Genomic DNA, 25,017 nt, shown 5'->3' with positions numbered 1-25,017 from the left:
GGCCCCGCCTCCCCGGCCCGCCCCCCAGGGCTGCTCCACAGCCCGCCCCAGCAGCCTGTGAACTGGTCTCGGAGCTGTGCCAGCCCGCGGACTCCCGGCCACGAGCAGCGGGACGAGCCGCTGCAGCCCTCGCGAAGGGAGCGGGGTGTGGGGCGGAGAGTCCCAGCACGGGCGGAGCGAGGCGCAGCCAGCGCGGGGCTCACACGCTCCTGCTCCCAGGTTTCAGCCCTTTCTGCCCATCCCTGCACGCAGGAGCGCTTCGGCCGTGGATTCTGGCTGGCAAGGTGGCGGGTAGCCCCGGCGCGGGGGGCAGTGGCCCCGCAGAGAGGGGGCTCTGGTTCCCCACCCAGCAAAACAGCTGCCCCAAAGCCACGGGTTCTGCTGGGGGGGGGGGGTGTGTGGTTTTGTCCGGGGTTGTTTTAATGGGCATTAAAAGGATCGCACCTTCTGCCAGAGATCATCTCTGACACCTTTACAAATAACTTATGAAACCATCTACATCATTTACAACTGTACAGGGAAGCCCTGGGCACCCCAGGCTGTGCCACAACCCCGCGCAGGGTCTCTGGCCTGGCAACATGAAGCCCCAAGGCAGCAAAGGGGTGGAAGAGCCACCCCTGGAGCCCCCCGATACCCTCTGTAGCAGCTCACAGGTGAAAATGGCACAAGCAGGTGTTTCCTGGCTCATTTCTGAGCTCCCTGGCTAAGATCAGCTTTCCTTCAGGGCCAGAATGTTTCCTGCCAAGGTCTGGCACTGCGGGGGCATCAAACATTTGACTTGTGAGGTGAAAGGCAGCACCTTGGGCTCCTTGTGCCAGGTGTGGGTGGTGGAGCAGAAGTGACGTTCCATAGGTGCCAGGCAGACCTGGCACGGGCAGGACAGGGGGCTGGGTTTGTCCCCAGCCCTGGGGACTCAGAGGGTTTTGTTAATGCCACTGCAGCTGGGTCAGCATCACACCGTAGCACAGAGCTGGCTCCAGGGACTCCCCAGAGGTGACTGGGAAGAGCTGCCATGCACATGGACAGTTCCTCAGGGCTACCGATCCAAGCAAGCACCCCTGAGTGAAAGTAACCTGGGAGCTGAGAGAGTAACAGAGTGATAGTGTCAAAGAAGGAATGCCCCCAGATCCCCTCCAATGTGAATTTAGGGAAGACTCCCTGGAGAAGCCCCAGGAACCACAGGTCCCATTCAGAAGGTCAATAAATACACACTGTGATTCTTCCAGCCAGCCACAAGCTGGAGTGGAGACAGGGAGCTCATCACCCCTAGCGCTGGGTTAGTCTCAGCCTGGGTGGGAGCAGGAGCTGTGCTGTCACTGCTCAGCCTGGCTCATCTGCAAACCAGGGGAGGGTTTCTACAGCGTGGTGGCAGCAGAGGAACGGAACAGAGAAGTCTTGCAGTCACCCTGCTCATCCATCATTCCTGGGAGCACCACTCCCCTTGTACATCTCTTACCCACACACCAGACCAGACCAAGGCTGCAAGGCGACTGGGGTGCAGAGGCATTGCTGGCTGGCCTCACAGAGGAGGCCTGAGGCTGCTCCTGGGGTGTAGGTGGTTGTTCCTGGGCTGTACGACCCAGGGGATGCACCTGGTGCTCATGAGGCTCCAGACCAGATGTGGAGAGGTCAGGTAGCAAAGCCACAGTGACACCCGAGGTGGACTCAGAGGGACGGCTCAGAGCTCAGAGAGCTGCTGTGCAGCCTCCAGTGTCTGCTCAGAGGAGGGCTCCTCTTCGAGCAGATCTATACCCTTCTCAGCAGATCCCAGAGCGCTGCCCAGGCAGCCTGAGCTGCTCTTCCCATGTTCATCAGTGCCAAGCACCGCACGGGATGTCCCCTGTCCCTGTTCCACACCTGGCTGTGGTCAGGCTCACAAGGTTTCCTAACCCAGCCAGAGGAGCAATTGCTGCTGTACCCACACACATCACCCTGTGCCATGGTTTAGTAAGTGCTACAGGTGGTAGGGGGATGGTTGGATCTTGGAGGCCATTTCCAGCCTTAATGATTCTTTGATTCTGATCCTGTAATGAAGTTTGCTGTGCCCTGTCTCCTGCCAGGCTGTGAGACACCACCGCAGTAAATGCCACCCCAGCAGCTGCTCTGAGAGCCACGAGCACAAACAGCACCAGCACCTCAGCTGTGCCTTCCCCAGCCTGTGGGAACGAAGCAGCTCAAAGGTTCTCCCTGACTTGTGCAAAAGGTTGAAACTCAGTTCTCCGGGCAGGCTCTGCCCCTTGGGAGGGGTGTCACTGTCCTGCAGCTCCCTCAGCCCAATCCACCTCTGCTCTCGCAGCATCTTACGCCGCTGCCGTTGTATTGTCAGTCAGTGGCTGTTAGTGTGTCTTCTTTCTCCATCTCCTCTGTGATGACCCAATGTCACATCCCTCACACCGGCTTTTTCTCCTTTCCTTCACTGGATGACGCCTGCAAAGGTGTTGATGGGCAACAGCAGAGACTTGGGCATGTATTTCACAAGCCCCACGTCCTCTGCCTCGTGCTGGTTGAATTTCATGGTCCTTGTCCTCTGCAGGCAGTAGCTGGGCTCCAGGCAAGGAGACACCTCCACACTGCAAGAGCACAAGAGACTATTTACTGCACGAGCAAGTCTGCCCTTGGGGGCTCAGACGGAGCTCAGACCCAACCCCAGCTCTCTCCCTGAGGGTGGGCTCTCATACTGAGACCTTCACCTGCTTTTGTGCTTCTCCAGCTGGTCCGGGCTGGAATGATGAGCTGATGGGTGTTAGTGTGTGACCACAAACCCGCTGACCTTTGCCCTGCTCAGTTCAATTCCCAGAAATCCTCGTGTTACGTATTCTCCACGTGGCCCATGGACTTCGACCCACCTGTCTGTCTGCTTCAGACCCTGCAGCTGCCACAGCCACATCCATCCCTGCTGCTTTCAGGGGCCCGAATTCTCTCCCCCTGCCCCCTGAGATACCCCAGTGAGGGATGCAGTCAGCAGAGGGGACATCAGCTCCATGGCATAATTTAGGAGACCCAGGGTCTCAGGCTGTCCCTGGAGGTACCCATCCTTCCACTGTCTAATGACAGCACCTTACATGAAATGGAAGAGCCATTTTGTTTCCCACAGCATCACCTGGAAACACAGAGGTCGGAGAGCACCCCTCTGCCCTGCCTTCCCCAGAGAAGCACTGTATTTGCCCCTGGGTCTTTGGTCATGGATGAGGATGGGGAGTAGGACTCCCTGTGGAACAGCTCCCCCGCCTTTGGGGCCCTTGCAGGGAGGAGCACAAGGTCACAGCAAGATGCGCAGAGCCCAACAAGCTCACCTGATCACATTCCTGTAGGCTCTTCTGCTGTCCTTGTCCAGACACACCGTGAAGGGCCTCTGCTCCGTGCTTCTGATTTTGATGCTGCGTGTTTTCAACCTGTTTGCCACAGCCTGGATTGAGAGAGAAGGAAGAGCCCTGTGAGCACCTCAGCTCCCTTCCCCTGGCTGTGTGGTGTGTGCACACTGGGTGTGAAAGGGACAAATGAGGAGGTTTCTCTTGGTTTTTAACCACAGGTGTGACACAGCCTGGTCAGATTTTGCAAGGGCAGGCTTCCCAAACTGGCAGTGCCTGGGATGTCTGGTGCGGGGCATCATCTGCTCTCCAGTGCCATGGTGCATCTTGGTGGGCACCATGGACTGCAGTACCTTGGTGTTTCCAAAAGCAGAAGTAGGCTGGCCAGATAAAAATACCAGCAGAGAGTGGAGGCTCTGGGGCCCAAAAGACAAAGGCACAACAATACTAAATGCCACCCAAACTACAGGGGTCTACCTGAGCTCTCATGTAAAAGAGAAAGGACAGGAGCCCAGGTTTGCAGTCCCATCTCTTGGGTATCCAACTTTCTGCTTTGGTAATTAGATTCAGTGAAGCTCCTGCTCCTTGTTCATGCTCTGCTAAAGCATCTCCCCAGCGGCCTCTCCCGTGCGGGGCCTGGGGAGGGCAACGCAGCTGGAGATGTGGAGCCAAGGGAATGGATCGCAAAACTACAGATCCTCTCGGTACCCAAGTGGAGCTGAGATGGCTGGGGCCAAGCCTCATTGCTCCACCTCATCCCTGGGGCACAGAATCACCCCAGAGACAGCTCGGTCCTTCAGGGTCTCCTGAGACTGGACTTTATGTGGCATCTAGCAGCAGGGATGGCACCTGGGGCTGTGGCTCAAAACCCTGGACTCTTCCAAGGAAAGGAACTGCAGATCTCTCCCTGAGCAGGGCCGCCCCAAAGCCTTCTCCTCCCCACAGAGAGTTCCCCCTTTAAACATCACTGCAGGGGATTTCCATGGGTCAGCTGCTCCAGGGCTGTGAGCATCCCCATCTACTCACTGTGAAGGATCGTCCCGACAGGTTGTTGATCCTGATGATTTCAGTGATGTTCACACTCAGACACACCAGCTCTGCAACAGAAGCAGCAGGTTAGCATGTGGACCGTGGCACACCCCAGCCCTTGGAGCAGGCAGTGCACTGTCAGGGCTCTGTGGGACAGCAGAACAGGAGGACTCAGCAAGCTCTTGGGCGAAGGGCTCTGTGGGATCATGCTCAGGATAGAAAGCTCAGAGGCCATGCTAAGGGCAAGCTGAAGGAGGAAGGCTGCAGCTGCCAGTCCCAGATTATGGTTATGCCAAACCCCGTGGTACAGGGAGCCCCAGGCTGGAGGACAGCACACAGCCACAGCTGTGATGGCACCGGTATGTGCAGGTCACTGGCTCAGCTCCCACAGTGCAGGCACACAGCACCAAGTCCTGTGGTCAGATTTACTCCACTGAGCAGCAGAAGGCTCAGCAAACCATCCCTGCAAGGCCTCAAGCAGCAGGAACCCACCTTCAGCCTCGCTGGCTGGGATGGCTTTCATCACCAGCCCTGTGGAGCGCAGGGACATTGCCAGCTCCTTCTCCCGGTCGCTCAGCACAACCTGCAGGAAAGGCACAGTCACTCACCCTGCCAGGGGCTGGGGACATGCTGGAGTAGCTGACAGGCTTGTGAAATTCACCATGACCCCTCTGTCCTCTCCTGGAGCGGAGGGAAGGAGGGACAGAGCTCTCCTTTCTGGGAGACCCACGCCTTGCTGGGGGTGCCCATGGACAGAGGCATTTTGGGCTGCCCAGAGCCCCCCTTACCTTCCTGTAAGTCACTGTGAGATCTATGCCAGGGCCATCCAGGGTCGTTTTCTTCTTGGTCATGCTTAGGTCTGCAAGGAAGGAATTGGGCAGGGTTGAGATTTCACTCTAGCCACCTGTCTGTGGTCAGCAGAGAGGGGTCACGGGATGAGCCACCCATCTGTCGCAGAGCTTGGGGTGCACACGCACCTCTGTGGGAGCTGCTGTCCTGCACCTGTGTGCACAGCTCCGTGAGGAACACGTCCTCAGCTGGCTCCTGCGCCGGGTCGTTGAAGAAGATCTGAAAGAGAGGACGGTCCCTCAGAACAGCCGCTCCTCCGCCACCCCGTGACGTCACACCGAGCCGCTGACGTCACACGCCGGTTCTCCAGAGCGCACGTGCGCGGCACCACCAGAGGGAACGTGTGACCTTGTGGCGGCAGCCCGCGGGATGGAGACACCCGCGCCTGCTCCGCTCTGGGAGCCCCGGAGCCTGGCGGGGGCCGGGGGGCCGTCCCGCGGAGCCGCTGCCGCTGGGTGTCACTGCCGGCTCGGGGACCGCACGGGCTGAGCCCGTCGCCCGCAGCGCCGCAGCCGGGTGGCGGGAGGCGGCATCCCCGGCCTGGCTGCGGGCGCGGCCTTGGCTCCCGGCACTCAGCGTCCGCCCGATGCACGCGAACCAACTGGGCACTGCAGACCTATTCATTATCATTTTCTCTCCTGGACTTGTTTGGAGCGCAGTGTGGAGCCCAAGCCCCGCGGAACCTCTGCCAGCCACTCCTGGCCCCTCCTCCAGGCACTGAGGGACCTGGCCCTTGCTTCCAAGAAAGCTCTCTGGAGCCAAAGAGGAACAGTGTGGTGGTGACCAAGGAGGCGAAGCAGGCTGGGTGTTTCCAGATGAAGCAGCATCAAGCCCCGTGTGACAACACGGCAGGTTAGGTGCCTCTATCTGAAAACCACATCTGGAGCCAGTTCCTCTTCCCCTGCTCGAGTCACCCACTCTCTGACTCGCTTCTGATTTCTGTTTTGGAGGAGAAATGAGTGGAGTGAAAATTCACCCAGAACCCAAAATCCCCGGCCACACAAGCTGAGCACCAGGGGCTCTGGGGGGTTACAAGCTGCATCGTTAGCCCAAGTCCTGGTGATGCTCGACCCATCATGACCAAAGCTCTTCCAGCCCTTTGCAAAGTGCCTGCCAGTTTCCTTCTGTACCCCCTGGTCCTCTGCAGCAGCGTGTTACCACGCTGGGCATGGGTGGACTGAGGGGAGGCACGTGAAGGGAGGTCCCTGCCAGCCAGAGCTTTGAAGGGGGAAAACTGCTGGAGGAGCAGAGGGGGAGGGAGGGGGCTGGTGTTCCATGGCTGAGCACGGGGGGTGTTTTGCTCTGGTATCAAGTGCCAGCTCTCGCTCTGATGCCACTTCAGAGAAAAGCTGGCAGGAAATAAATAAAACGGTGTTTGAGGAAGCCCTGCAAAGCCCCTGCAAGGCAGGGGAAGGTTCTGGCAAAGCCACTCAGAAAACTCAGCATCTGAAGCAGCAGAAGGGGCCAGAGCTCCTGGGCAAACCCTGTCCAGCGGAGCAGGAGACCTGTGTCCTTACGGGGTGATTCCAAGGTTGGCTTTGCTGACCCATGTGATCCTGAAACAACCTTCCTGGGATCACTGACTCTGGCTGAGTTGTGCTACAGGGAGTTGAGAGATTCAGGAGCCTGGCACGGAGCGGGTGGGATGGGGACCATGGAGCAGGGAGCATGGAGATCTGGGCTGAGGTCTGCCAAGACCCCCCCCCCCCCCACTGCACTGGCTTTGCCCAGCTCTGCCAGCAGCGGGGCTCCCCGGGCCCGTGGGGGCACAAGGGACGTGGCACCCACCTTCACAGCGTAGACCTGTAAGCAGACGGGCTGGGTGCCCATGCGGACGTAGTAAGCGATGACATCGGTGAGGAACAGATCAGTCACAAGATGCTTGCTGGGAGAGGAAGGCTGGGGAGGCAAATCACATTATGGATCAGCCACAGTCACTTCTCACAAATGCTACCACAAACCCTCAGCCTTCCCAGATAATCAGGGGGATGAATGAGCTGTCAGCAGGGCAGTGCTGAGCTGCTCACAGTGAATGGCAGAGGCGAAGGCTTTTGCCCACCTATCAGCTGCTCTGAAGGCCATCGGTGGTGGCTTAAACTGCCAGGAAATGATAGTGGGGTATTTCAGCAAATGCCTCTTTCTTGAAATCTTCCATTTCCTGTCCCTTGGCCAAAAAAACCCACCGCAGCAGCTGGGTTTTGTGGGCTGGGGCAGTGTCAGCCGCACGCGCCTTCCTGCCCAGCCCGGGGGCGGGGGGTGTGCAGGGAGGGAACCTCTGCAGGGGGCGTGGAGGAGCCCTGCAGAGCTGGAGCCCATCCTCGGGTACCACGGACGCGTTTGGGCAGGTGCCGGGGCTGGGGCGGTGGGAAGGCTCCTCGTACCATGGTGGCCAGCTTGGGGATCATGTGGCTCAGCGTGTGGATGTTGCTCTCGTACCACGGGTCGGCTCTGCCCAGGTATGCGGCCACCTCACAGAGCTCCTCTTGGTCCTGGGGGAGAAAGACACAGCTCAGAGCGCGGCTCCGAACACCCGGAGCCAGGGAGCAGGCAGGGATGCTGGGGCACCAGCGCCCCGTGAGCAGCTCCCTCATCCGCCCCCTTCCCTTCTTGGTCCAGAGAAGATGGCAGAACGTTTCTTGCAGCTCTCATTTAGCTCAAGAACAACAATTAAGCGAAGAATGGACAGAAGAAATAGTGATTTTTGTAAGGACACACTTGTGGGGACTCACAGCCAGCTCGGTGCCAGCTTGGAATACTGTGAGAAGTGGAACTGCTGATGTGTCACTCTTCAGGCGTCAGAGGGGAAGAGATGTGCCCGAGATAAACTGTAAGGTACCGACTTGCAGAACTAAAACTGGGGCCACCACCAAGTCCCCAGCAAGGGGTGACCACTTCCCCTAAGCGTTCGGGGGCGGTGATAAGGCATCAGCCCTTGGGTAAAACTCCCTCAGTGGCTGGGGCAGGGAAGCAAAACCGAACGTCACTCCTCAGTTGCTATCACAGGGCGGTGGCAGCAACCCGAATGTCTCTGGGGCTGATGGATTCCCAGAGCCAAGCTGTAAACTGAGCCCAGCCAGTCCACCTTGGCTCCTGTCCTCCTTGTTCCAGGAACAAGGCATTAAGGGTGTGAGTTCCCGTAACCCCCCTGCTCTCCCTCCAGAACCAGTCACTCACTGAGCCGCCCGAGGTGCCTGGCTGCCCCGTCACGACCGGGATGTAGTAGAACTGCAGGTTCAGTCTGGGGGTCAGGAACACTCGTCGTGTTTCTCGTTTCCTTGAGGTGGAAAAACAAACAGCCATGTCACAAGGGACAGGTGGAAGAATGTGGCCCTTGGCCAGGGCCGGGCAGTGCCAGGAGACGCAGCTGCTCTGCAGCGGGAGCACGTGCCCTCCCTGCACGCCTCTGCCCAGCCTGGCAGGGCAGCACCAATGCCTCTGGCTTCCCAAACCGAGCAAGGGGAGTAAGGGAGGTCCCACAGACAGGGTCTCAGCTGGGACCAGAAGTGTCCCCTCCACACTGAGCTCTGCTCCTGAGTGCTGCCTGCTCTGTGACCCAGACCCAGCCTGTGCTGCTCCCCTGGTCCACATGAGCTGGTTGGGCAGCTGGAAAACAGCTTTTCTTGAGGATTTTTTTCCTCAAAAACCCACTGTGCCTCGTTTGCTGTTCATTTACCCCATCCCATGGACAGAAGGGACACACTCCCTGTGTGTTTGGGTGAATGGGGCTAAATGATGCCGTGCAGCCAGGGAAGACAGATGCATTTGGGTGCAAAACCCCTGCATCCCACCCTGTCTCAGGTCACGCTGGAGCCTGACCCCACCCTTCAGCTTCAACAGGCTGAAGAGCAAGCCCCCCGCTCTGCTCTCCCCTTCCCCAAGCCCCCAGAACCAAAGGGTGGCTGGTCACCTCAAGGAGTGGTAGGCTTGTGCCAGGCGCCCCAGGATCCGGTCGTCCCCCAGCAGCACGATGCGAGCGGTGTGGAGCCTCTGGAGCGGGGCTGCCGGCTCGGGGGGGATGCCCGGTCTCCGCGGGGGCTTCACCGGGGGCTTCACCCCGGGACCGTTGCAGCCAGGCTGCAGGAAAGCCATGCTCTCCAGGGGCGACGACTTCTTTTTAATGCCACCCTTCCTCTGGAGCCGCGCTGGGTCGGTCTCGGTGCCGAGAGGGGCGAGCGGCTCCTCGGCCGCGGCGGGCAGGTCCCGCTCGATGCCGCTGTCGGTGGAGAGCACGGAGAAGCGGCTCTGCTCGCAGCACTCGCACTCCGAGATGATGTCCTGGATCTCGAAGGTCTCCAGGTCCTGGCTCAGGCAGTCGGGCTCGCAGCTCTGCGACAGCGGGCGAACGAACAGCACCAGCTCCTTCCCTGCGGGAGAAGGGAGCTCAGGGAGGGGAACAGCACCCAACCCTGGTCCTGCCCCGGTCCTGCCCCAGTTTCTCATGCAGAGCAGAAGGCCAGTCCCTCCACGGGTGGGTCAGTCTTTCACTCCCTTGCACGCTGCACCAGCATTACTCAAACAGGCGCTCTGGGCACATCCTGCTGCAGGTGTCCCCCAGCCCCCATCTCCTCCTCCCCTCTCCCCACTAACCCCCGGCCTGACCCCGACACCCCACAAGAAGGAAGGCTGGTGCAGGAGCCTCTGCAAGCTTGGTCCCTGTGTGATGGTTGTGGAACTCACTGCCCAGGAACTGGGGATAAATGACGTGTTTTGCACAAGCTTCCCAGGCTCAAGCACCACCCCGACACACCCCAGCCCCGGCACTCACAGAGCTGGTCGCCTTCGGTCCAGAGGTGGAAGCTGATGTTGGGGTTGGGCAGAGGGGTACCCTGAGGCTCTGCCAGGGGGGCACTGCCTGTGGGAAACAAGGATGCCTGTAGCACACGGGAGGAGATGGTTTCCTGCACATGTGCTTGAACCCAGAGGGGTGCTGGGCTTCAGGCGCTGGCCGGGGTATCCCGTGCTGAGCCCCAGGGGCTCTCCAGCCCCAGCTGCCTTCTGGCCAGACGTGAGGCTGGGGTCACAGACCGCTGCTCTCACAGCCATAAGGAGGTTCCCTATCACAGGGAAACTGAGGCACGGGCAAGTGCAGGGCCTTGCTTTGCTGCAGGCAGCAGAGGGGTGGCAGCATAAATAAACCATTTTTCTAGCACTGGGCATCCAACGGACGTGGCAGGACCCCTCTTGGCAACCTCAGCTGAGATGCCAGGAAGCTCTCTGATCCCACTATTGCTGGCAAGTTTTAACCCATTATGGCCCTGTGAGAAGCAGTGAGATGATTTAGTAGCTCACTGCCACCAAAAGGAGATGGTCCCAGTCCTCCCTCTGCACCACTGTCTGTTCCTCTCCATGCCTTGCACTGGGACAGTCTCCAGCTCTTTCAGGGGGGTGGAATTTTAGGGATTAGCCAGAGGAGGGAAACATGACCCCACTTCCCTCTGCTCCACCCTGGGGTCATGTGAGGAGCTGTGATGGACAGGGACCTTTGTGACAGCCTGTGCAGCACAGATGGCACCAGGCTGGAGCAGAGCGATGCCAGGGATGGAGATGGTAGCACCACTGTCTACCACAGTAGCACAGGGGCGTTTCAGGGAGCGCTGCTCAGCATGTCCCCAGTCCAAGCCATGACAGGATGTATCTTACACCAGCAGAGTCTGTCTGGCTTCCCCTGGTTGATATCTATGGCACCATTTGCAAATGATGGAGACGTGTCCCTGGGCCTCAGGACAGCTGCATCAGAGGCAGAGGCTGCCACGGCCCCTGTCCCCCTGTCCTCTGGTGACAAACCTGCCTTCCACTGCCACAGTGTTTGCCACCCCTCACATCAGGTCACTGCAAGCAGCCAGGCTGCAAGGACCTGACCCCGGCGATGGGTGCTGCTGGATGCAGGCAGGGGGTGGGTACGGATGGCTGGAGAGGGCTGAGGGGGGGCCCTGGCAGCGAGGCCGGAGCCTGACAGCGTCCCAGCGCACGGTGCAGGCTGGCAGGGAGCTCACCTCCTTGCGCCGAGCCGAGGATGGCGCAGTAGATGCTCTCCAGCCGGGCTGCGTGCTGGCCGCGGTCGGCGCTCGCGTCGCTCCCTGCGCACTCCACTGCAGCCACCACCTGCCGGAACCAGCGCTCCACGTCGCTCATGGGCACATCCTGCGTGGGGAGCAGCCGTTAGCACCCCGGGGCGTGAAAGGAGGAGATGCGGCACGGGCACGGCCCTGGCAGGGGCAGAAGGAGGGCAGCTGCGTCCTGCAGAAAGTGCTCTGCAGCACAGGACACGAACGTCCCCTGTCCCCAGGCTGGGGATGCTGCCTGTACTGTGCTTAATGTGCCTTTGCTGTCAGGTTCGCAGCTAATGGGCACTGGATGGGCTGCCAGAGCTCAGGGAGCCAGCAGCAGAGCTGGCAGCTCAACTGATGCTCAGGAGATAGGGACAGCAGACACACAAAGGGGTCTGTGGAATGCAGATCTGTGAGAGCCCTGTGGCATCTTTCTGAACCAGACACTCGTCTTACTGCAGCCCCACAGCTCCCTGAGGTTTTGGAGAGGTTTCCGCTGAGGTGATTTTGCAGTGACCAGTGGCTCACAGGGGAGGCTCACAGGGGAGGCTCACAGGGGAGGCTCACCAGGAGCCTGCAGCCCAGCTGTAGAGCCTGTGCGAACCTGGACTCAAAGCCTCGAGGTCCTGCTGCAGGAACACCTTCATATTTGAAAAGTTATCTATCTTGCCAGCAGCTCTTGCTCACAGCCCAGCCTTGCAGGTAACATGGGGGCTTATGGGGGATGGAGACCAGCAGTTGGGAGCTGGGGCAGGGGCCCTCTGCACTTGCCAAAACGCCTTTCCCTGCTCTGATGTACCCAGCAAGAGCGGGACCGTTGGGAAACCACAGGTGGTGCTGCAGGAGCGATGCCAGGTACCTGGAGAGCCGCCTTCAAGCCGCCGAGGTCGCAGCTCTCGCCCAGCGCCGCCTGCATGGTGTGGGTGATCACACAGCACATGCAGGCGCGGGGGCTCTGCGAGGCCTGAGCCGCCTCCGTGTCGGTGACCAGCGCCTTGCAGATGGCTTCAGAGAGCAGCTCCGGGTCAGCAAAGATGAAAATCCTGCGTGGGTGGGAAGGTGGGAAGAGAGGGAGATGAGATATGAGCACCCCCATCACCTCACGTCTCCATTGCCCCGAGCAGAGAGAGGGTTGCCGCTGGTATTCCCCCTCCCTGCTTTGTCTCCCTGCCAAGGGGGGTCCCTGATGCCCAGGACCACAGAAATAATCCAGGATGCACGGGAGGAACGTGCTTCTCCCAAGGCAAAGCTCCCCCAAAGCTGCCTCACAGTTTATGTCCAAATCATGGTCCCATCTACCAGTAACTCAGAGGGCAGGAGGACGGATCACAAAGCAGAGTAACAACCTGCTGGGAGAGGCAGCACTCACTTTTCCTGGTAAGGGTACGGGTCACTCTTGAGACTCTGCTCAGAAATCACCATCCTTTGGTACAAGGTACCTGGTAAATGTGAGGAGACAGAGACGTGGGAGTCAGAGCATGAGAAACAGCAACACAGCTCACGGGAGCAGCTCAGTGCTGCGCTGGGTTGTCCAGGCTCTGGGTTGTCCCAGTGGCTCTGCCAAGCCAGAGAACACCCATTGCTGGAGAGAAGTAAAAGAGCCAAGAATTGGGCCCAGAGTTAAAAATAGCCAAGGACAAAGATAGCCCATGCTACATAAAAAGAAAACCCCTTCTATTCAGGAACAACTTCCCGTAGTTCCCTTCCTTTGTTTGGTGCCTTCTGGGCTTGGGAGCAGCTGGAAGCAGGAGGAAGAGCCTGACTCCCAGCCTCCACCCCTGGGGCCACATCAGGGACAGCATCTGGGGGGGTGTGAGGAGTAAAACACACTCCTCTCTCAGAAGGGATGTACTTCACCCCCACCCTGCTCTGGGGCAAGGACCCTGCTTACACCATGGGCACGGGGAGCCCTCGTACCTGGCGCTGCCCTTTCCGCCTTCAGCCTGACCGCGTAGTCCAGCCCGATGGTGCAGAAGGGCCTGGGCAGGGTGAGCAGCTTCTTGCAGAAATCGTACACTCTGCTGCAGAGCTCATCCGAGATGCAGGGAGCCTGGGGTGAGGACAGGGCAGGTGAGGAGGTGCCACGGGCAGTGTTCCCTAACGGTGCTCTCCCGGTGACAGACCCCAGGGAGGGGGTCTGGGGGGCACAGAGCTGTACCAAGCTCAATGTATTAATGTATTATAAGTGTATTATATGAAGCAGAACCAGGCCATGGGATGGCTGGGAAACCTCCAAGAAGCCCCAGTTAAGGGCTGTGGGCACACATTGTTTGCTAGGCTGTGACTTCTTGCACCACTGTGCATCTAAAGGCTCCCAGGAAAGGGGGTGGGCTGGAAGGACCCCTTCCCTGGGGGTGTGGGGTGCATCAGTCCCCAGGTTACACAAGCTAGGGTCTCAGTCATTGAACATCACACTGGGAAACACAGGTGAGTCCACTGGTTGTAGCCCCAGGGCTTTGCTGGGAAGTGCTGGGCTATTTCAGCACAGGATTGGGTGCTGAGTGACTGCAGGAGGCCCCTTCCTCTGGCTTCTGCTTCCCTGGCTCTTGCCCCAGCGCAGCCCCTGGCAGGTTACCTTTATCAGGGTGTACATCAGCGTGTGCAGCAAGGGGATGATGTAATGCCTGAAGTCACCTCGCTCTGCCTGTGGGACCAGAAGACACAGTCAGTCAGAGCTGGGGGGACAGGGCTGTTCCTCCCTGCGCCAGAGGGAGCGGACGCTGGGTAAAGGGAGGCAGGCTCAGCAGAAAGGAAAGGTGCTGCTTCCACACACAGCACCTCGCCAAACCACAGAGCAGGCTGTGCCAGGATGCTGAGGGTGCTGGGAGTTTACACAGGACAAGACAAACCAATGGACCAAAAAGGAAAAAAGAATCCTCACAATTTTGCCCCAGACGCCCTCGGGCAGGACCCGGGGCAGGTGCTGCTGCCTGACACCCCCGGGGCAGCAGGGAGCAGCACGGGGCCGGGAGTCCCACTCCACCTGGGAGCACAGGGGCTGGGGTGGGATGAGGGACATTCGGGGTGGTCAGAAGTGTTTCACCCTGTGCTACCTGCAAGCTTCAGCAGCAGTCTGGCTGCAGCACTGAGGAGCTGGGGGACGGTCCCTGTTCTGCCCCTGGCTCGCTGTCACCCTGGTCTGTGCAGCCACTGGCTGGGCACGAGTTGCAGCTCTGTCCTGGTGTCCCACAGAGTTTCCCACCCTTTGCTACACGTCCCAGTCCCCAGCTCAGCCCCAGGACCCTGGAAACGTGTCAGCCATCTCGGGCACAGGATGCCCAGGAGGGAGGCAGAGCCCCAACGTGGGGCTGAGACCCCATCCTGCTGCCCTCCCACATCCCTTATCACCCTCATTGCAGATGAGCCCCGTGCTCAGGGGGACATATCTGAGGCAGCACTCACCCGTTCCAGCTCCTTCACCAGGATCCTGACCAGAACAGAGCTGTTACTGGGGTTCTGGTCGATTTTTTTATGCAGGGTCCACCGCAGCATCCCTGGGAAGGGAAATCCAGGAGAGGTCAGGCTGCAGAGCGGAGCAGCTGTGGGTCAGGAGGGGTGTTTGACAGAGGGATGGGCAGACATGGGCACCACTGCTGCAAAATAATCACCCACGGGGCTGGGATGCTGCACTGACATCATCATCCTCGCTAAGCCTTCTCTGCCCTCTGGACACCTCAGTGAGTGAAGGGTCTGGAGGGTGTTAGAGCCCCGCAGAGGAGGGGTGGAAGTGGGGGGTGCACAGCAGTCACCAGGACTTGGCACCTCTGTGAGCAGGTCGGAGAAGGCAGAGCAGTGATGGGGAGGTGAGGCCACCCCGTGTCCCCCATCACCCTGGTGCTGTCTGAGGGAGGGGAGAGGTGGGGGGTGGGAGGGGGTTGGGGCCAAGCAAAGCCCCAGTGAGGCAGAGCGGGGTCTGGTGGGATGCTGACCCAGGAGCTGTGCCAGGCATCCACCTTACCTTGGTCGCACTGGCAGGCGGGGTGGTGCCCGTCCAGCTCTCGCAGCAGCGTGCGGACGCGGCGCAGGATGTCTGACTCCACCTCTGCAGGGACAAAGAGGATGTGAGCAGCCAGGCCAGCAGCACCCCTGGGAGCCTGGCACCCAGGGACAGCCCCGGGAGCAGGCACTGCTTTGGGCGAGGATGGGACTGCACCCTCCCCACAACCCCCAGGATGGCTTCTGTCCCAGATGAGCCTCGGTGGATGAGCCTCTCAGCCCCTGGAGAGCCTCAGTGGCTCTATCTGGGGCCACTGGAATGGGGGGCAAATGCCACCCCATGGACTGGTGTCCCTGGAGCCGTGCTGGGGAGCAAAGTGCTCCCATGGGGATGTGCTGGTAGAGAGCTCTGCAGAGGACATGAACCTTGCAGAGCCCCTCTTGCCCCTTGTTTGGTGAAAAGAGGCACCTTACACAGAGAATCTAAATTGCACCTTACGTAGAGAATCTAAGGCCACCAAACCACAGCACAGGACCATGCAGAGCAGAGCCACGGCTGTGCCTGGGCACTGGGCTGCAGCCCCTGCCCGTGGCAGGGAGCACCCCTGCAGCAAGGTCTGCTGCCCCCACCAGCCTCACACTGAGCCCCAGGCCCAGCCCCCAGGCTGTGGTGTCACCTCCTGCCCTCCACCCGCAGCCCCCCGCAGCCGCTCCCCGACGTGCAGCCCACCCACGGGCCCCAGCCCCTCCCGCTCCCCAGCAGGGACCTGGGGTGGGCTCCTGCCTGGTAACGGCCACACGTGCCTCATACACACCAAAACCAAACTGCATCCTGCTGGCAGCTAAAAATAACCCAGACAACCTCAGCCCCGGTTTGGGGTGTGACTCGACGCGGGGCGAAGGCTTGTGGTGAGGAGCGAGCTCGCACGAGAGCCGGCTGGCCGTGCTCCCCGGCACGCGGCAGCCAGCCCTGGGAGCACCACGGGGCATCGGCCCCGGCAGCTCCGAGCTCCCTCCACCCCACCACAGCCCATCTCTGCGTCCCTTCTCACACTGGGCTTCCCCTTCTCTGTCAGCAAAAGGATTCTTGTGTCTTTGTAATAATAATAATAATTAATTAATGATTAAGAAAAGCATTATAGAAAGCTGGGTGCTGTTGGGTGATGCTCTCCCGCAGGAAGCTGTCAGCTGGAGCTGCCAGCACATGTCTGGTCCAGGGGAGGATCTCAGGTGTTTGTGGGAACCACGTCCCAGGGCCCTTTCCTGGGTGGGCTCCTGCCCCCGTGTTCACTGCCAGGGCCTGGACCATCCCCAGCAGTGGCCGGGCGTCTCTCGGCTGCGTGTGAGCAGAAGAGCAAGGAGCGATTTGCCCAGGTGCTGAGGGAGACACATACCCCTGAGCTGTCTCATCCATGGGGAACGGCCTTTTGGGATTGGTGGTGTTGCTACCGCATTTCCTGCCCCGCTTTGCTCCTCAGTTTGCTTCCACACCCTCCTCTGCCCCAGCTCCATCCTCCCTAAAACCAGCGAGGGGGCCAGAGGACAGCACTGGGCACCCACCTCTGCCTGCAAGAACCAGGGGCAGCTGCCAGGGCCACAGGATGCTGTGTGCAGGGGCTGCAGCCTCCGGACAGCAGCCCCTGGGTTGGGCAGGAGGTAGCGCTGACAGGACTCGGCTTTATCAGCCTCCGTGGATTTTGCTCTGGGGACCTGGGCAATAACAGGCTATTGGAAATTTCCCATTCTTTTCATTTCTGTGTGTTTTTAATTACCAGAGGAATTTTTTCCTGAGCAGGGATATAAATACCATCCTCTCTTTCTAAATCAAAGCAGCTCCAGCCAGGGTAGGCTGAGGGTTCCTCACGGGGAGCGTTCGTTCCAACACAAACAAGAGGCACTTTGATCTAAAATGAGCCTCGAGCTGCCAGCAACAAACACCAGCAGCTCAGAACTGGAGTGAAACGTTTGGGTGTCGATATCCTGACCTCAGGGTGCCGGGAACCCAACATCACCTTGTGAAACAGCACGAGAACAGAACAGAGGTGGGGAAAAGGACACAGAACAGCAGCCCCGCTGTGCGTCAGACATGAAACTACTTGAAAATTCAGGTGTGAACAGCTGCCAGCCCCGGCTCTGTCCAAGTGCCCCCCTACAGCAGGTATTTTACCCACCCCTCTGCTGCTCTGAGCATCATTTCCCAGCTCCCCAGCAGGATCTGCCAGCACCCTGCACAGAGCAGGCTCTGCCCCCCGGAAAGAACCCTCCTCCTCAGGTACCCCTGGGTTTTATCGGGGGCAGTCGGGGCTCAAGGAGGGGGGTGAGGTGGGTTGACTCGGTCGTGCCCCCCCAGCCCTGTCACGCCGGGGGTCTCAGCATCACCCACCTGTGGTCTCCATGGCTGGGCCGGGGCAGCAGCACGGCGCAGGTGCGGCGCCCGCGGGGCGTCCGCAGCGACGGGGTGAGCGTGGGGCGGCTCCTCACTCCACACGGGCATGGCCTTGGGTCCTGTGTCGGGCCTGCGGAGCACAGCGGTGTGATGGGTGGGCTCAGGAGCAGCCCCCACCCCAGCACGGAGCACGAGGTGCTGGCAGGGAGGCAGAGCCCTCGGGGTAAGTGTGGCCTGCCTCAGGGGCTGTGTTTTGCTGGAGAAAGCTTCAGCTCCAAGCCACACTCAACACTCGGCCCCCAAAGCATCCTACAGCAAGGATGAGCATCAGCATGACTGGGGGCAGGGCTGGGCACCTCCTCCTCCCCAGGAGAAATGTCCAGGTCTGACTCTGAAAGGCAAAGCCCCACCCCGAAAAGGGAAAAGGGAAACAAAAACAACCACAAACTAAACCCCTCCAGATTTCCACGAGGTCTCTGTGACTGCCGTGCTGAGCTGCTCCCACACTAATCTGGCATCCCAGAGAAGCAAACCCTGAGCAAAGCTTGGGAGACAGTTACGCTGCAGAGGGAAGCCAGGCTGGAGCCGGACGGTTTCCCTTGCCCTCCAGCATTGTTCTCTCCAAAGAAAGAGGAAAAAAATCCCCAAGAGTTGAGGAGGAAGGAAGGGAGATCTGCCTGGGACACAGCTACAGGCTGGAGAGCCGGCACGGGGCAGCCGCAGGGCAGCAGAGGAGACACCAGCACCCCCAAGCAGAATGCTGCTACTGGGATGCTCAGCCAGTGATTCACACAATCGTTGGGGTGGGAAGGGACCTCCAGAGATCATTGATCCCAACCCTCCTGCCAAAGCAGGGTCCCTAGGACAGGTCGCACAGGATCTACCCCACACCTGGGTCCTGCCCCACAGCACCCAGAGCCTCCCCAGTGCGTTTCCCCTTCCCACCTCCCCATCCCTGGGCACAGCAGCAGCCACAGGACTGTGCTGCCTGTACACACAGCTAGAGTGAGCTGCAGCACTGCTGTCAGCATCCCCAGGCTAAGGGGTTTGCTTTAGGGACCGAATACAATCCGTGCCATAGCTTGGAGTTGTGTGACTTCCCTGAAGCAGCCGCACTTGTGGCTGGTAACAGGGAGCACACTGGTCAATGCTCTGCATCCCTCTGCATGCATTCAGGCCGTCAGCCCAGGCCTGTGCTCCTGCCTTTGCCCTGTTTAGGATTCACTCCTCAGTTTAGGACCTGGCCCTACCCAGGCAGGTCTTGAATCTGATGACATCCATCAGCAAACCCGGCGCTCTGCAAGGGGGATGGGTGGACACGAGCAGGAACGCGCCTGCCAGGCACCACTCCAGCCCCAGGAGCATCCTGCTCTCAGCAGCTTCCAGAAGCTCATTAAAGGTTTCCTGCAGCAGGCAAAGTTTGACAAACCCACCCCAGACCCACGTGGGCTTTATTTCTGGCCCCGGGGATGGATAACAAGGCTGGCGCCCAGCCACCACGGCAGGACTCTCTCACCCACCAGCAGTGCCTGGAGTGGAGAGGACAGGAGAGGATGGGACAGGCGTCCTTCTGCAGGCCAGGGACTTTGTATAGCAAACCCCACGCCTCTGCTTGCACAGCTGGCTGGCAGCTGGGTCCAGGGCCAGGAGCAGGAGGAGGGTGCCACATCCCCCCAGCCTGGGTGGATGCCTCATACTGACCTGGGAGTTACATCTCAGCATCACGTGGATGCTGCTGCAGCGCTGGACCTGCCCCTTCCTCCAAGGTGACCGCTCTGGGGTGCAAGACAGGGCAGAGGGTGTCTACTGAGGTCAGCAAACCATGTTCCCTTGCACACCCCACGCTGACGGCAGCAGCGCTGCCCACAGGTTGTTCCTGCCTGTGGCACGGTGACCTGCCTTCCCCCCGCATCCACGCTGCCGCTCCCGGCTGGCTCCCCGGATGCTCAGCACCCTGGGTGCTCAGCACCCAGCAAGCAAGGGAAGGATGCTCCCGGGTCAGAACTGACCGCAGCACTGACAGGCTGCACCGAGAACCTGCCGTGTGTCTGCAGACCAACGGCGCTTTCTGCTTCTGCATCTGGACCAGGACGTGCCTCCTGGTGTGCTGGGGTCTGCACCAGAGGAGGGGAACATCAATTAATCCTCCCAGTTCCAAAAGTTACAGATCACCCTCTGGGATGACTGGCTACAGACAGAAAGCGAAGGATCCTCCCAACCCTGCATGCAGAGAAGCACCAACCCCACTACGGCAGCATCAGGCACCAGCAAGCTGGTTGGCACCACGGATCTCCAAATGGTGTTTCCTTCTCAAAAGCACCAGGGTCCCTGGTGCCCTGGGGCACCCGCGGTGCCTGCGCCGAGCAGCAGAGCCGGGCAGCACGCCGGGCTCCTCCAGCACGCCCGCCTCAGCAAGGCTGCTTGCCAAAGTGAAACACAGCCCGCTGCCGATTGCGTCGGTGGCTTTCCACATCCGCATCCTACCTGCCCACACGTGGGAGGGAAGCTGGTGACCCAACGTGGAAGTTGCTCGCCAGCGCTCGGTTTCCAGATTTAGAACAGGAGTCGGAGCGACGTGAGCTGCTCCTGCCTGAGGAGCCTCAGCCCGTGGTTTCCCTGCCTGGTGACAGCGTGCTGGCTGTCCTCACTGAGACTGAACCCCCAGCCCACCTGCCTGCTCGGGCATCCTGACAACACTCAACATCAAAGTGCCCAAAACTCTGTCTCCAGCGTATTGAAAGCCCAGTCACACCTTCCGCATGCGGACGGGTAGATGCCACATGGGAAGAGGCATGAAAGGACGTGCACAGAGACAGGCTGGTGAGGGAGACTGGGGTCAGCGTGGTTCCCACCAGGCACCAGCAGCTGGTTCTCTCCCAGCCTGGCTGTAACCAGCACAGGCACCTACACCCTACATCAACCATTATCTCCGGGGCACTGTCTGCTCACTTTGCTCCACAAGGGTATCAGGGCTACTGCAGGAGGGATGCAGGGCTGAGCTGGGAAGGGCTGGGCAGCATCAGCCCCAGCTTGGAGCAGTGCAGGCAGCAGGACCACGCTTGCCCTGCTCAGCCAGGACAGGTGGGGATGCTGCCTGCCCTTTCCTCCCAGGCTTCATCAGGACTTTCCGACAGCATCTGACCCTGCAATCACCCCGACACAAAGCCACCCCCAGTGATGTGGTGACGGAGCCTTTGAAGATGCAGGAGCCCACGCTGTGCCCAAGGACTAAACTCAGCCTTTGTGCAGAGCATTTCCAGGCAGCTCCTTGCCTGCAGAGGAGGCGGCTGCTCCCCGGCCAAGGTGCACGGGTAGCTTTTCAGGGACCTAAACGAAGCCAGACTGATTTATGCCAGATGATCTGACCTTGGCACCTCTTTGGCTGAGCGTGGCATGACAGGGAGCAAAGACCCAATGTATGCATCCCTGGGACAGGAGACTGCCAGCCCCTGCACTGGCAGCGATGCTGCTGTAAGGGATGCAGTCCATCACCTGGCAGGAGGGATTCCCTGAACACTACCTAGAAGCCACATGTTGCTTCAGTGACACAACAACCACCTGAACCTCCAATGACACTCTTAGAGCTGCTGATTTGGGTGAAAAAGCGTTTCAGCAGAGGGTGTGTGGACCTGCCAGCATGCACCATGGGTGCTGGCATCACCCACGGGCAAAACTGGGGCGTAATACGATCCCTACCACTGCCCCAGGGTTTCTTGGCCTGCCCAGACAGTACCCAGTACCCACCCTGTGCACCTCTGCTGCTCCCAGGACACAGCAGCCTGGGAGACCAGATGTGGCACCCTGGGATGGGGAGGGATGTCCCTGCATCCTCCCCACACAGGGACAAGCTCCTTCCTGCCGGCTCCTTTGCCACTGCCACTCCTGGTCACAGCTGGAGCCCTGGTTACAGCCACCTCTGCCCATCGAGCCCTGTGGGCCAGCGCCCCCCTCCCCTCCCAGAGCTTGCTGCCCTGCTGCATGGGGATGGCAAGCACAGAGATGTCTGAGCTGCACTGCAGCCCCCCCTGCTTCTCACCGTGGGATCCAGGGGAGCCAGCTCCCCTCTCCTGGGTTTGCACCACTGTCCTGCTGTCTCAGGCAGGGACACTCGCAGCCACGGGGACTCCCCGTGCCGAGGACCAGACCCTCCCCATTTGTTACCAGTGCCACATCCCGGGATCCCAGCGCAGCAGCTCGGGGTTGCTGCTGACAGCATCAGTGCGGTCCTTGGAGGGAGGGGAGCACAAGACATCACAGCCCCCCACTGCCAACAGCTCTCTTCTCTGCCTGCCTCATCTCCCCAGCAGTGACTGATCCCTGGCACAAGCAGGGGGATGCAGTTCCCATTTCTGGGGCTGGACTCTGCGCTGGCCCAGCTGATGGGCTAACTCAGACCTTCTGCCTGGCAACCCCAGCCCCGCTCTCCTGAAGCCCAGGGATGTGACTGGGGGGATCAGCCTGGCCCTGCACCATCCCCACTGCAAGTGGAAGCAGAGGGACCACGCAAGGATGGACCCTGTCCCAAACCTGCTCGGCTCCGGCAGCACTCACCTTCCAGGTCCCAGGGTCACAGCTCCCTTCTGGGCACAGGATCATCCCAGCAGGCACATTGTGAAGAGCAGGAGGAGAAGGAAGGAGAGGAGGAGGAGGTGGCTGCAGATCAGGCACAGCCAAAGAGCTCCTGCTTCCCAGCTGAGGGGTGGCAGGTTGGAGCCAGTCGGAGAAGCAGCGATGCCCCCAGCATCTGCGCCGGAGCCCACGCGGGCGGCAGGCGAACAGGAACAGGTCGCTTCTGCTCTGTGCCTGTGCTCACCGGTGACCACAAGCTTTCCACCCAGAAACAGGAAGGGCTCACAGGCCCCAGCCAACACGCATGACCGTGGAGACACGAGATGAGTGGAGGGGAAACAGGACAGCGCGGGGCGGAGGAGCGAGGCGGAGGGTGCTCAGTTCCCTGATTCACACCCACAAGGGCTCCTCTGCTTCTGTCCCCCTCCTCCCCCCTTGGATCTCTTCCCTTCCCTGCAGCAGATATGAGACACATTTCATCCCATAACTGGTTATTTTGCTGTCTGCCAGCTCAGCAAGACCAGAGTCTTCTCCGCATTCATCCCACTTCTTTGCAGAGCTGCAAATCCCCGCTTCCTCCCTGCAATTCTTAAAATACCCACGGCATCAGCTGCATCTCACTGCATTTACAGGAAAAAATTAAAAAGGAAGGGCAAGAAGGGAAGCCACATTCCTCCCTTCAGTTTCCAATAACGATGGGGTTTTTAGTGAGAAACCCCCTTCATGACCTGAAAGGCACCTTTCCCAGGAGTCTGGGGTAATTGTAGGAACCTTCTGGCTATACTCTTAAAAATGAAGAACTTTGCATTCAAAGTGCTGTTCACCCTGCAAACTGGCAGATCAGACCTTGGGTTCATGGACTTTGCAGCCTCACCCTCCTTTTCCAAACTACCAGGGTGCTGGAGGGAGCGTAAGCAGGACCTGGCTGAGCACCGGGTGCTGAGCACCCCATAAACCCATCCTCAGTGTCCCTCTTCTGCAGCTAATGGGGCCCCAGCAGCAGGGAGCACTCTGTGACAGATGCTTTACTGCAGCCAAACTAATACAAGATGACGGTTCCACCCAAGAGCATCTACAAGTTGCAGGGGAATCCAGTCTGACCAGGACCAGAGCAGAGTCCCAGGAGACCACCTGGGCCATGTCCCCCACCCCCCAGCAGCCCAGGTTCCCCAGCCTGTTCTGTCTTGCTGGTGGCTACAACAAACGTCAAAGCACGTGGCAGAGCAGTGGGGTTTGTCTGCCCAGCCTGGTGTGTGCTGGAGGAACAGCCCAGCTCTGCAGGGAAGCACATCCCTGTCCCGAGGAAAGGACATCTCCCACTAATCTCTGACACGCAGCAGGAGTTGAAGCTCAGTCCCTTTTAAGACCTCAGTATGTGAGGGTGCCAGGATGAGACTGAAAATCCCATAGTAGGAGGATGGAGACCTGTCTGTCCAGACGAGTCATCTCAACCCCATCATGCTCAGTGGAGAGAATGAAGTAACTCAGGCAGGAGACCTTCAACACCAGGACAGCCTCCCCTGAAGACCTGTCTCACCAATTATCAAAAGGTGGCAGAAACAACTGCAAACCAACCCCCCCAGCCAGGTGAAAGGCGTGAGACACAGATCGAGCGGAGCAGAAACATCTGAAGCCAGGACAGAAATCCTAACCCCAGACCCTTCGGGGTGGGAGCTGGGCCAGCAGCAAGAAGCCAGGCTCCCTCGTGAAGCTCAGTCACACCATCCTGTCCTGGGTGTCCATCGCTCCCAGGCATCCTCTGCTGCCCAGCACCCCCGGCACGTCCCCGCTGCCACCTCCCCTGCACCCAGGGGCAGCAGCATGGGCAGGCGCAGCCCATGGAGCACACACGCCGGCTTTCTCCGAGTTATATTTAGTCCCCCTCCAAAGCCAGCCTCTTCCATGCCTTCTGCAGCCCTGTATTTAGTTACAAATTCACTGCACGGGGACGTCTGAGGTTTCCTGTGCTTGTTTATCAGCTCGGCTCCAGGCACTCACACAGCAAACCCCCCGCACAGCACAGGAACGAGCACGGAGACGAGCTCCCCGTGATCCCCCTCTCCCCATCCCACCCCCAGCCACTGCCCCATCCCAACTCTTCCCGCTCCTGGGGGGACACCCCAGCCCGGTGCGAGGAAGGACGGTACAAATACCATTGGCAGCAGCGATGGGGCTGTGGAGCGCTGGGTGTCCTGAGGGCAGAGGCAGCGAGTGCTCGGGCGCAGGGGAGACACGGGAGCACGTGGAGCGCTGCGTCTGCTCATGAGATGACAGATGACCTGCCCAGACCAGCGCTCGCCACCCCTTGCACCGCCCTCCCCTGCTCCCTGCAGCTCCCTCCGAGCGAGACGGGTTGTGAAAGTCGCACATCAGAGGCTCGGGTAACGTTTCAGAGCTCCGGGCGGCCGCCCAGCCCCAGCCTGCGCTTCCTTCAGCGCTGGCGAGCGGCGGGAGCGCAGGCTCAGCTGGGAGCCCCAGGAGGACTCTGCACCGCGGCAGCCGAAGGGACGTTTGTCCCCAGCCAATCCAGGGCTGTGGCACTGCCTCCTCCAGGCTGCTCGAAGCGGCAGCCAGCAGCTCCTGGGATGCTGTGCAACAGCCCCTCCGGACCCAGCGCCTGTCACACACCCCGGGACAAGCTGATGCTGCGGCAAAATCATCCAGGCAAGTCCATCCCAGCAGGTCTGACATCCTGTTTGCACCCTCCTCCTCCACCGTGTCTGTCTGCCAGCGGAGCAGCTGCTGTTTCTGGCCCGATCCTGAGCCCCAGCCCAGCTGCACAGCTCAGGTAGGGAAGGGGAGGACGAGCAGCTTTCCAGCCTCCAGCCCTCCCAACTGCCCAGGTCACCCCCAGGCTCCCCTGAGGACCTGAACCACAGCCAAGGACAAACAC

The 25,017-nt window shown here is 59.9% G+C and overlaps 1 protein-coding gene across 1 annotated transcript; it reads right to left on the bottom strand.

Annotated features, from left to right (window-relative positions):
* Nucleotides 1-381: 381 nt before the first annotated feature.
* Nucleotides 382-24,321, bottom strand: PIK3R6 (phosphoinositide-3-kinase regulatory subunit 6). The gene is made up of 20 exons (XM_084273476.1): nucleotides 24,278-24,321; nucleotides 17,553-17,685; nucleotides 15,192-15,275; nucleotides 14,636-14,727; nucleotides 13,809-13,877; nucleotides 13,151-13,283; nucleotides 12,603-12,672; nucleotides 12,093-12,276; nucleotides 11,180-11,327; nucleotides 9,952-10,038; nucleotides 9,094-9,550; nucleotides 8,361-8,460; nucleotides 7,568-7,675; nucleotides 6,975-7,085; nucleotides 5,315-5,405; nucleotides 5,126-5,196; nucleotides 4,830-4,920; nucleotides 4,335-4,405; nucleotides 3,294-3,406; nucleotides 382-2,570 (listed from the first exon to the last, which is right to left on the bottom strand). Exons 2-20 carry the CDS (start codon nucleotides 17,563-17,565, stop codon nucleotides 2,414-2,416), a joined length of 2,250 nt encoding a protein of 749 aa, XP_084129602.1. The 5' UTR covers nucleotides 17,566-17,685; nucleotides 24,278-24,321; the 3' UTR covers nucleotides 382-2,413.
* Between the last annotated feature and the right edge of the window lie 696 nt (nucleotides 24,322-25,017).

Source organism: Gallinula chloropus, assembly GCF_964237585.1.
Source record: "Gallinula chloropus genome assembly, chromosome: 20".
Taxonomy (NCBI): domain Eukaryota; kingdom Metazoa; phylum Chordata; class Aves; order Gruiformes; family Rallidae; genus Gallinula; species Gallinula chloropus.
The sequence above is the reverse complement of the archived record's forward strand: the minus strand, read 5'-3'. Positions and strand labels throughout refer to the sequence as shown.